This window comes from Lissotriton helveticus, chromosome 7 (genome assembly GCF_964261635.1).
Source record: "Lissotriton helveticus chromosome 7, aLisHel1.1, whole genome shotgun sequence".
NCBI classification, from domain to species: domain Eukaryota; kingdom Metazoa; phylum Chordata; class Amphibia; order Caudata; family Salamandridae; genus Lissotriton; species Lissotriton helveticus.
The window spans coordinates 220,108,003-220,120,348 of NC_136068.1; the positions used below are offsets into that span (position 1 = coordinate 220,108,003).

At 44.8% G+C, this 12,346-nt stretch overlaps 1 protein-coding gene across 15 annotated transcripts in view; it reads right to left on the bottom strand.

Annotated features, from left to right (window-relative positions):
• SPO11 (SPO11 initiator of meiotic double strand breaks) overlaps positions 1–12,346 on the bottom strand; it is a 749,185-nt gene that overhangs the window by 420,842 nt on the left and 315,997 nt on the right. For all 15 annotated transcript variants that reach the window (XM_078651981.1, XM_078651989.1, XM_078651977.1 and 12 more), the window contains one exon: positions 6,942–7,050. In XM_078651981.1, the coding sequence (XP_078508107.1) occupies positions 6,942–7,050 (109 nt within the window). The remainder of the gene's footprint in view (positions 1–6,941; positions 7,051–12,346) is intronic.

Below are 12,346 nucleotides of genomic sequence, written 5' to 3' on the forward strand. Positions count from 1 at the left end.
GCATATACCTGAAACACATTTTCATTTGGCTCAATTAAACATACACATTTGTTGCAGTTGATTGTTATTGCTAGTGTTAACGTAAAACAACGGGGTTCAGTATTGTCCGGTGAAAGTAAATTAAAAAAAACACCATTTCATGTTGCTAATTTATTAGCGTCACTGCTTTGCCGACATCTCTCTTAAAAAATAATTCCCGCTCTACTAATAAATCTTTGTTTACAAAAGCCATAATAACGTACATTTAAAACGCAGCTCTTGCCTTGACTAAATATTTATAAGGTCCCAAAAGCGAGACCTATTGGCTATGCCAATGCTTGTTTTATATAGGCCTCTAATTACGATATTTTCAAATTATATTTTTCCGGTAAGCTACTCTTTTTGTCTCTCAGGCTCTACTCTTCTACCTTCTCTCTTTTTTTTTCATCCCACATTTACCCACACACTCATCCTCTATTTCAATTAATATCTCCCACATTCACGCTCAATATAACACACACTATCTAATTCTCGCTCTTGCTTACAATATCTCACGATCAACAACAAACACACATTATTTCTTTCTGTGTCTCTGATTTCAAAAGGCTGACATAATTGCCAGCACACACACTGCTCTTCACCATAGCTTAAATACATTGAGTAAGCCAATAGCTCTAGCTAAAAAACTTATGAAGTCCCAAGGGCGAGACCTATTGGGTATGCTAATGCTTGTTTTGCATAGCTTTGCTTTCGGCCTCGCCTGTTCCCACTTGAGCAGGGTCAAGGATGATTTGCTAGGTCCAAACGGAGATGGCATTGTGTGCAAAATAATGATGGACTGAGATAAGCCCCCAAGTAATTAGCAGTGGCTGAGAATAATTCTAGCATTCCAACCATCACTTTTTTGTATACATCAGTGAACAACTACTGCCACTACTTACTTGCCTCTCTTGACTGGGCATCCTCCAATTCTACCTGGCTGTCTCCTTAAGTGTTCCAGGTTCTCTGATTTGGGGAAGGGATGCCTGGTAGTCCTTTGGCTCGATACTGGCAACCTTCTAGCAAGAACTGTAGCTCTGTCTCGTACTTCGAGACTGAAACTGAGTATTAGACCTGGCATCATCGGCGCGAGTCTCCCTTCCATTTTTTTTATTGCCTCCTCTGTTTTTGATATGTTTTGCTGGTAATATGCTTTGGGCACTGTGCCACTGCTATTCAGTGCCACAGTGCAAGTGCTCCCTATGTTAAATTGATGTACTAATTAGTGATTCCATGATTGGGTTATTTGATTTACTTGTCAGACCCTAGTACAGTGCACCAAGTGTGCCCAGGGCTTGTGAATCAAATGCTGCTGGTGGGCTTGCAAAAAACACAGTTGATGGACAGAATGTAGAACAATGTCATACATTCACCCCAGTACAAGGATCTGGGCCTAAATCCATCATTTTTTTGCACTCCACACCACCCTGGGTTAGACACTGGCTATATGCAAATCAGCTCTGACCCTGTGCCTCATGGGAACAGTCCAGTCCGAACTACCAAGCCATGTTTTCCCAGACCAGAATCAAGCATCCAAGGACCGGTTTCTGGCTATCAGCCTTCATTCAGCCTGGATAGCTTGACTCCAGTGGTGTGGAGAGCCTGGGACTCACGTCTGAGCATACCCAGCCCACTCGGGGTGAAAATTGCAAAAAACACAGTTGATGGACAGAATGTAGAACAATGTCATACATTCACCCCAGTACAAGGATCTGGGCCTAAATCCATCATTTTTTTGCACTCCACACCATCCTGGGTTAGACACTGGCTATATGCAAATCAGCTCTGACCCTGTGCCTCATGGGAACAGTCCAGTCCGAACTACCAAGCCATGTTTTCCCAGACCGGAATCAAGCATCCAAGGACCGGTTTCTGGCTATCAGCCTTCATTCAGCCTGGATAGCTTGACTCCAGTGGTGTGGAGAGCCTGGGACTCACGTCTGAGCATACCCAGCCCACTCGGGGTGAAAATTGCAAACAACACAGTTGATGGACAGAATGTAGAACAATGTCATACATTCACCCTGGTTGTGCCACCCACAGAAGCAGCTTTTAAAGTGTGTCTCAGGCTTGCCATTGCAAGGCCTGTGTGCACTCTGTGACTGCCATGTCGACTTGGCAAGTGCACCCACTTGCCAGTTCCTAAACATTCCCTTTTCTTCATTTCGGACACCCCTAAGGTAGGCCCAAGGGTAGGGTGCATTGTAAGTATAAGGTAGGACATGCCCTGGTGTGTGTAGCATGTCCTAAAAGTGAATTACAGCCATTTTCGTTTTTCACTATTGCAAGGCTACCTGTTCTCCATAGGCCAGAATGGGCAGTTAGATTATTACATCTTATAATCCTAACTGACTCAGAGAACATGGTAGAAATTCGAATTTAGTATGCCTGAACTCAGAATGATCAAATACATATTTTAGTAAAGTTGGTTTTAACATTTTGTGTTTGAAAAAAACACTTTTAGAAAGTAGGTATTTTCTTGTCTAACTATCCATGCCTGCCTCTGCTAGGTTGTGTATTCCTTGTCTGGAGTTTGAGTGACAGAACTGGGGGATTCCAGGAGACAGAATTAGTCAGCCCAGTGGTGAATAGGGAGATCTGCATCTGGATGGGAGGGAGGAGTTGCACCTGGGACCTGAATAGGGCTGGGCCTTCCCTCCACAAGGCTGGCTCCACCCCCTGGGGTGCGGCTGATGTCTCTGCCCTGCACTGTAAAAGAAGAGAAGGAATCATGTCAACAAAGTGCTCCAGGACTGTGCTTTCCCTCCACAATGCTGGCCCCACCTCCTGTGGGGCGTCTGATGTTTCTGCCCTGCACTGTGAAAGGAAAGAAGAAGTCATGTAAACAGAGTGCTCCAGAACTGGTTTGGACTGGGCAAAGGCCCCTCTGCCTTCAAAGAACAAAGAGAAAAGTAATATAAACATTGGGACTCAGACCCAAGAACTTTAGATCACTTCTGGGAACAAGACGAACCTTTTGCCAAGGAGAAGAACCAAGGAAGCTGCAGGAGTGTTGGACTGCCCCTCTGCCAGTGTGCTGTTTCCTGGGTTGGCCTGCAGTGGTTTCTTCATTGCCAAGGAAAGGAGAAGGAACTTTTTAAGGACTTTCATCATCTTACAGAATCTTTCTCCAAGGGCTTGAACTTGTGCTTGCCTCCTGATGAAGTCTCAGGGACAAAAGACTTCACCTCCAGCTCCCCTCTGAATTTCCTTGCTGGGAATTCTATCTGCAGAAGCCTGCGTGTTGCTGGGAGCTGGAAGCGCGATGCAACGAGAAGAAGCGTGACGCCACCGCAACTGTAGTCGTCGCATCGACGGAGAAGCGTGCCGCCGCCGCATCTCCCAGGAAGCGTGTCTACGTCGAAGCTGCCTGCTGTCGCATCACCGGAGAAGCGTGACGCCATCGAGAGGGTCGCCATCACATCGCCGGAGAAGCGTGTCGCGGCTCCAAAGTACAGAGTCGTCGCAAGGCTGCTAGTGCGTGAACGCATCGTCGTCGCATCAAGGGCGCCATCTTCTCGCATCGCACCAGGATTGTCGCATCGCATCAAGGCGCCATCTTGCGCATCGCAACCGGGCCGCAGGCCGAAAACCTACGCATCACTCTTGCACTAGTAAGAATCACGACGCATCCCCTACTCTGCGAAAGCATTGAGGTGCGACACATCATCTCCCCCAGAGCAGGGAACTGACAGATCTCCCTCTGCGAGCCTTTTGTTTGTTTTGCGTTACGCATCCAGGTACTTTTGTGAGAATGTGTCGCATTTATCACCAACTTGAACTAAGTAACTTATACCATCTTTAAATCAATCTTAAGTACAGTATTATGGATTTTTGTCGTTTGTGGCCTTGTGTTAAGTCTATAAAAAGAATACTTATTTTTTATAAAACCTGTGTTGTGTCCATCTGTAGTGTTTTCACTGTATTACTGTGTATATTCACAAATGCTTAACACACTGCCTCTGAGATAAGCCTGTCTGCTCGTGCCAAGCTACCAAGGGGGTGAGCAGGGTTTATCTAGCAGTGTAATCCCCTTATCCTGATTTAGAAGCAAGGATCCCTATTTGGACAAAGGTGAATACCATTGCCAACTAGAGACCCCCAGATCTAACATTGAGACTATCCAGGAAAGCCAGTCGCTTCATGTTCCCTGACAGGGCTTCTTACCACATGGCATATTTGGCCTCCAAGGGCGCCCGGTGGGTTGAACCTAAACCTCTACTTAAACCCAACTGGTTCGAGCCCGAGTCCACTATATGTCACCCCTTTCCACTCTCATCCACACTGACAATGTCACAGTAGCCCTACTCATAGTTGCACAATCTTTATAAACACTGTAGCCGCCATACTCGCCATCGATTCAGTATTGAAAACCAGCCTCCGTAACTCAGTGATGCCGTCCTTTTGGTATAATTAGAAACTACTCATCCTAACTCTCATGAGTTTGTCATCTGAGGGCTGCCAAAGGGATAACAATGATTTTCTAATCTATACTACAACTCTGGTACATTACTACTCTAATCCTTACAACTTAAACATAACCTGTCTAACCTAGACTTTTATGCATATATAGATTTTCACAGAGGCCTCTGTGAGGGTGACCAGACGAGCGCGACAGCCACCATTTTGTCTGCTCCAGTGGGACAGCTCAGCAAGCAGCCCAACACGGTGACTAAGCAGTAGCTCGCTGCAGAAGAGGCACTAATTAGGTTGCAGCAAAATCGGCCCACCTGGTGCTCCTGAGCTGGAATTCTAATTGTTGCAACTGTATACACATTCACTGGGACTTTCAGGAGGCTGATCTGTAGTGCGCATCAGCCGCCATTAGTTGATCCTGTGAAGTGCCACAGCAAAAACTGGCCTATCGCAGTCACAAGACCCAAAATTCCTATAGATGTCACTAAAGACTGACCACACTCTGAAGAAGAGTAATACACTGTATGAGAAAACCACTCCATCCTGGTTCCAGAAATGTGTCAGTGGAATCAATAACACTAGTTTGGAAACTGATTATAAGGATTGAAGCCTTCCAAAGGTGTTCCTTCCAGAAATTCTCACAGCCCGAAGAGGTGGCACTCTGCAGAATGTCTCTAGGGATTCTTGTGATCCAGGTCTAGTGTCTCTGAGAGCCAGTATCTCAGGGAAGAGGAGATATTACCTGAAAGCCTGCATCTATCACTGGAGGAAAGCAGTGGAACGGAGCCTTGATACAGAGCCTACATGGCCTGAGAGAGGGGAGTGCAGGGCATCCCTTCAGGAGAAAGACTGCCTAGAGAAGAAGCCCACCTGTGGTACCCAGAAGGCTCACAGAGAATGTGAGGGGTGGGCTTCACCATTTGAGAGGGAGAGTTTTCCACTGGGTCTGTTTGCGCCTATGGACCTTTCCCAAGTACCATCAGAAAAGAAGCAGAGCCTGTCCACCTACAAGACACCTTGGTGAAGACCTCGCACCTGGTCCCTCCTTCACAAAAGCAGGTAAACCAGAACAGATTTGGGCCAAAGTTGACGCGAGTGCCTAGAAATAAGACTGGAGCTTAATTGTTAAATGAACTGAAATTGAGTGCCCTGCCCTAGAGGCCCTTTCCACGGGCATAGATACGGCACTTTGTTTGCACTTTGTGATTTTGTCTTGCAAAGATAGGGCCTTTTTTCTGTAGAACCTTGCGCCCCTGTTTATATCCTTTTCTCGTACTACTCGTACTAAGAGCAAGCTTTGGATTTGACAGTCTTTTTTTCCGCTACTGGGTCATTGTTGTTTCCTATGTCTCCGCCCCACACATTACCTCCTTTAGAAGTCTTGGACCACTGGTCTGCTACCCTAAGAATCCAGCATTGAAAAGGTGTACTTAGTGCTCAGTTTCAGCGCTGTAGTACTAGCTTAGGGCATGGAGCAACAGTAATACAATGCCCCATGCACTTCGGCTGTGGGTCCAGAGGAATTATCTGAAAGTGTCCTGAGAGAGAGTTACCGGGACCCAAAAGCGTACACTACAGCTCCCGAGTTTTTCATCCATATATTTCACCTGCTAAAAATAATTGAAATTTGACCTGCTGGATAATGAGAAATAAGGCGCAGGAATCAGTGCAGGATCATGGATTCCGGCATTTTACTCCCTAATTCTCATTTCATTTCCACCTTGTAATAGACGGGTGTTTGTTCCTGTAATCTACAAGTACCGATACTCGGGTATACATGTACTTCCGTAGGAGGCAACACCAATGCCTCAAATGGGCTGCAAAGAACCTAAACTGAATGCAAGGAAGGGCTGATGAGTAATGTTTGCTTTGCTGAACAGTACCAACAAAGCTCATTAATGGAGACTTTGAAAAACGAATACGGCTCAATTTAGCTTGCAAGGATGCCAACAATAATTTAGCTTGCATAGCATAGATACCAACAAGAAAGGAAAGAGGACACTGCTGGAATTAATTGACTAAACAACATTGAGAACATAAACAATATAAAAGATGTGAGTATAAACCAGTCGTGGGAGAATGTCCGGTCTTTTTTGCGGTTATAGCGTCCTTTTGCTTTTATTTCAGCCGCACAACATTTACATCTAAGGTTTAATAGAAGATGGAAAGAGACGTTTATCTTTTTATTGGCAATATTCTGGGCGACAGTATTTCTCCGCTGTTCCCACCATAACAGAAGTAAACATGAAGTTAAGTAATGCAGAGGTGTATGCAAATCTGCAAGGTTAAAGGTATTTTTTAACCAGGACAAAACTCTCAAGGGGGAAGAAAGCAGATGACAACCCCCTATGTCAACACACATAAAAAATAGCCTTAACTTTTATTATAATCTACACCGCTTTGCTTCAGATGAAAAAGGCTTTCTTATTTTCAGAAACAAACACTTCGGAGATTTAGATACATAGCCGAACACAGATATTCTACCCCCCAAAAATGCAGCAACTTACAACATGTAGACTTCTCCTAGGTATTTTCAACATGCAGGAAATGTCATTGACAATGTTGTCCACAACACTTTGGGTGCCAAATAACTGCACATCCGTGTAATATATGTCTCTGTTGGGAAACAAGTATATAATGATTTACTTGCTTTAAATCTCTCATAAAAAAAGAGCAACGATTTCATGTTTTTTTTTTGGGTGGTGGGTACATCAAGGAGCAAACGACTTCTGAAAACGTCACCAATTAACTATCAACAAGATCAAATGACACCTTTTTTACAATCTGCACCCGATGGTCTACATGAGCACCAGTTGCGTTACAGAAGGATACACTTATTCTTAGGTCGAGCCTAGCGGCAGCGCGCATTCACTGCTCGCTCTGCGTGGCATGCAGTAGTAGAGTATGCTGTGGAAGCCTCGCCCACTCTCCACTGCTTCTATTGCTTTCTGTACTCTCAATCAAATTATTTGTGTTTTATTGGTCGTTTATGCTAGTTCCAACTATGAAGTTGAACACAGGGGCCTGAGATATTTACAAACTTGTGAGGTATTTCTCCTTTGAATCTCAATAGTATCTATATCACCAATAAAATGTGGCTCTTTTCATGAACAGTGAGCAGGAAAATGTCAACATCTTGGACAAGTGACATGGAAGACTTTATATCAAGCGGGGAACTTCTTCATACTGACACCTTTTCCTGGTGGTTCTTTTAAAAATAATGTTTTGTCTAATGTTTCGGCTATAGTTTACAGCGTTACGGAACATGATTACTGCATGAGATCCATTGTCGCCAAGGGGGACCACTTCAGTTGGAGAATGGTTGGCTGGCTGAGGAGACTCCCTGTAAGTCTGGTGTGAGAAGAATAATCTCACATTACCTGTTGATACGTGAGCGTCTTCATAACAACAGTTTGGCAACGTGTGTTAGCTTCAGCTTGACTACTGGGGATGTTGGAGAGGCCATGTGTGTGAAAATAAAATGAAGAAACTGTGCATCTACCACAGCAATGCAACAGAAAGTCAGGAGAAAGCACCATATGACATACTGTGCTGATTTCAGGATTGTGGAAATGCAGGTTTGCCCTATATTTCACATCATTTAAATATATATATATATATATATATATATATATATATATATATATATATATATATATATGTGTGTGTGTGTGTGTGTGTGTGTGTGTGCCTGTGTATCTCTCTCCCTCTCTCTCTCTCTCTCTCTCTCTCTCTCTCTCTCTCTCTCTCTCTCTCTATATATATATATATATATATATATATATATATATATATATATATATATCATGCCAAGGTACCTCTGAACATAAGGACACCACTCCACTGGTGCAGGTTAACAAACCATTTATTTTCAGAGGTTGCACAATGTGTCCGGTTTCTTTTGATCTCCCCCGACGCGTTTCAAAGCTCCTGCTTCTTCCTCATGGGGTCAAATAACGGACCTCACTGAAGGGCAAGAATCGGACTACAGCCCCCAGCATACCTCACTAGAGAGAGTATGCAATCTATGGATAAAAGTGATAGCTGTACTTAATTCCGTCACGTGCTGCCTAGAAGCTACAAGAAAGACTGTGGACAGTGAAATATCCAACACTAAAGAAGGCTATGTTATTTTTAATAAACATACTATATTTTTACATTATTTGATTGTTTGTGGCACTACAATTAGGAGCAGGGGTTGTGCTGTATACATGAAATGTGATTAAGTGTGGAATTGAATGCAGAGGACTATCTGATTAGTTTCATACCAAAGGGAATATCCATTTTATATTACAGTCTATTTAGAGACCTGTACCTTTGGTGCGTGGGGCCTCCCTCATAACATTATAGGTTTTGATTTTCACACACAAGATTCAGTTCAACCTTGGAGGAGAGGGTGTATGCAACTTTATAGGCCCTATATAAGCTTTTCTGCATAGCTTGAGATTTGCTTTGATTCTGGTAGATGTGCATACTGGATAGCTAGAAGTCGAATTCATGAGTGAGATAACCACGGCTAGCACTATCGCAGTGCTTAGAAATTGTTTTTACCAGAAAAGGTGTCCCATTATATCTAGTTACAGACAGTGGGACACAGTTAACTTCAAAAGATATTAAATAGTTTTAATGGAAGTCCGTGGAAGAAATTGTAGAACTGCAAATAGCCGATTCCCAGTTGAATGCCATGTTTTAAAGTGGGAGTCCTATGATTAGAGGTGTCATTGAAATGAAGGTGAAGTGTGTATTGAACAGTTTCTGTGTCCGATTCACAAAGGTAAACTAACACTTTAGACCAAAAGTCAAACTTTACTTCTTTTCGGTATTCACAAAGGTAAACTTAGACCAAAAGTCAAACTTTACTAGTAATAACTTACCTTTGTGAATACCGAAAAGTAGTAAAGTTAGACTTTTGGTCTAGGTTTACCTTTGTGAATACCGAAATGTAGTAAACTTAAACAAAAGTGTACTTTTACCTTTGTGAATCAGGCCCATAGAAATTCTTGGGGCACATCACAGTTGTTTGAATAAGACCATGGGTCAGACAACAATTTTTTATGATGAGAGGTCGGGTAGGCCACACCAAGTTGGCCCCAATATGGTTGAAAGAAATTGCCGAAAAGGAGGATTCAGATGAGGCCGGAGAAGTGTACAATGATAGAAGTTGGGTGTAGGTAGGAGATTGGGTGACAGTGAAGTCTGGACTGTTTGGTGTGGACTTATCTAAATTTAAAGGACTTTTTAAGGTTGTGTAGGTGAGCGGAGACTACATCAAACTGCAAAATGGCCAGAGGTGAAACAGGTGCAGAGTGGCTTTGTATCAAAGACAAAGTTTGAGGGATGAAATTCAAGGTGATGGAGAGTATAGTGAAGTTGTGGAGGAGTTTTGATAATGACTGATGAGTGTTTGAAGAGAGTGGTTGAGCCTTGAGATACACAAATTGGTGCAAGAGATGGGCAGTAAACTAGGCATGATTATATTCCAGGTGTCGGTCATGAGAATGACCGGAAGAGTTTCAACTGACCAACAGTGAGGAGGGCTCCTATATAGCTTACTGACTATCTGGCAGATGCATATCGCAAAATACCTCCCGGTAAAATAGAGATTCGGTAAAACAGGCCGATACCGACCGCAAAACCGCTAAATGCAATGCCTCAACACAAATCGGTAAATAATACAGAATCGCAAAAAAAATCCCCTCAGTAAATTACCGAATCGCTATCCAGCCAATCGGTAATAACGAAAACCATAGCTAATACCGAATCGCTAATAAAGAATCGTAACGGAATGCATCAAAAATCGCTAATACCGAAAACCTCAAAAATTGCTATTTAGCATGAGCAAAATAAGGGGAATCTCAAACTGGAGGTCAAGTTATTCGATTGAAGAAAAAATAAAAAATAAAATTTCCTGACAGGTGCTGACAATCAGTAACCCTTTAAAAATGACCCTGGAAACCCTGTTAGTCAACCAAAATGGCTGCCCCCTACGTGCTTGCTCGGAGGAGAAGAATCAATGCCCTGGCCCAGCGAAGGAGAATGATCAAGGATAGGGCCTTTAAGGTGCGCATCACATTGCTCGGGCAAACAGAGGAGCAGGTGTACGATAAGTACAGACTCAGCCCTGCCATGATAATGCATGTAATAGCAGATCTGGAACCACAACTCCAGCACCAGACCCTTAGGACCCACGCAATACCAGCCCATGTCCAGGTCCTATGCAGCCTGCACCTGCTGGCGTCTGGAAGCTTCCAGGGGGTAATAGAAGAAGCCGGAGGCGTGTCGCAAAGCGCACTATCACGCTTCTTCCACAGGTTCCTGGACGCCATGCTAGCATCGATACATCGCCACATCACCTTCCCCACGATCCCCCAACAGTTGAACCGCACCAAGCGTGAGTTCTACCAGGTGGCACAATTCCCCCATGTGATAGGGTGTGTCGACTGCACCCATGTCCACATCTGTCCTCCCTCAGCCACCGAATACATCTACCGCAACCGGAAGTCATACCATTCCATTAATGTGCAGGTTGTGTGCAATGCCAAGCACATCATTACGGACCTCGTAGCCCAATTCCCAGGGAGCACACACAACGCATACATCTTCCGTCACAGAGGCATCCACAGGCACCTGATCAACGGTGAATTTGGAGTTGGACACCTACTAGGCACGTATTGATGCAACACCATTTAATCCATCCCCACATGTACCATAGCATTCATGCCGCTAACTATCCTCTCCCCATCCTGCAGGTGACAGCGCTTACGCCTTGCGTGAGTATCTACTCACTCCCTACCTCAACCCAGCAACACCACAAGAGCAGCTCTACAACAGAGCACACATCAGCACAAGGAATGTTGTAGAGCGCACATTCGGCATCCTCAAGAGTCGCTTCAGAATATTGCACAAGACAGGAGGTGCATTGCAGTACGACCCAGTGACCTGCTGCAAGATCATAGCTGCCTGTGCCGTCCTGCATAACATCGCAACAAGAAAGGGGATACCCATAGAGGTGTACGGTGAGGACGAGCTACGTGCACAGCAACCCCCCAACACCGACAGGCACATGTGCCCAACACAGCAGAAGGGCAAAGGAGGCAGACATACATCACACTGCATCACTTCTGAGACAGGTAAGAAAGAGCCATGACAAGATGATATGCATTGCAAGGGTTTAATGCCCATTAACACCTGACTAATGTAACAGAAACATGACGCAGCGTAAATCAAAACTAAAGAAAAAATGTCCATTGACAACACAGGTGCTGCATGTGGCACTACAGTTGGCCCATGGTTACCTCACCATGGCCAGGGAGCCATTGCATCATGGCTATTTACGTTTGCCACGGACACCCAGCCTCCTGTCCCGTGACTCCTCAACATCTCCGTTATCACTCACAGTGGCTGGTGCACTGCGTGCGCTGCGCCTCCTCTCGCTAGTCTCAGGCATGGTGACGCTGCTCACACTTGAGGCTGCCTCACTCGCCTCATCCCCTCCCGCACTGCTGATACTGGCAGTTCCAGACTGCAGGTGCTCCACTGCAGTGGTCATTCTCTCGAGGGTCCTTGCCACATCCCCACAATAATGGCCCATGTCCACCTGCAGGGACACCGATCTGCGGGCTACCACAGCTGTGCTGTTGCACAGCTTCTTGATGGCCTTAATTGTGGCATTGGTACTGAGTAAGTACTGCTCATGTCTCCTGCGCTCACTCCGTTAGCCTGCAACAACAGCGCGTGTTAGTTCCTGTAGGCATACCTTAATGTCATTGTTGCCCTCTGCAACGGCTGTGGTCAGCTCTCGCACTGCGTCAGTCATTGCAGAAAATCTGTAGGACATCCTTGCCATGCAAATTTTCATTGCACCCATGTGTTTTGCCTGCAGGCGCTGAACACGCAGCATCCGGCTCTCCTC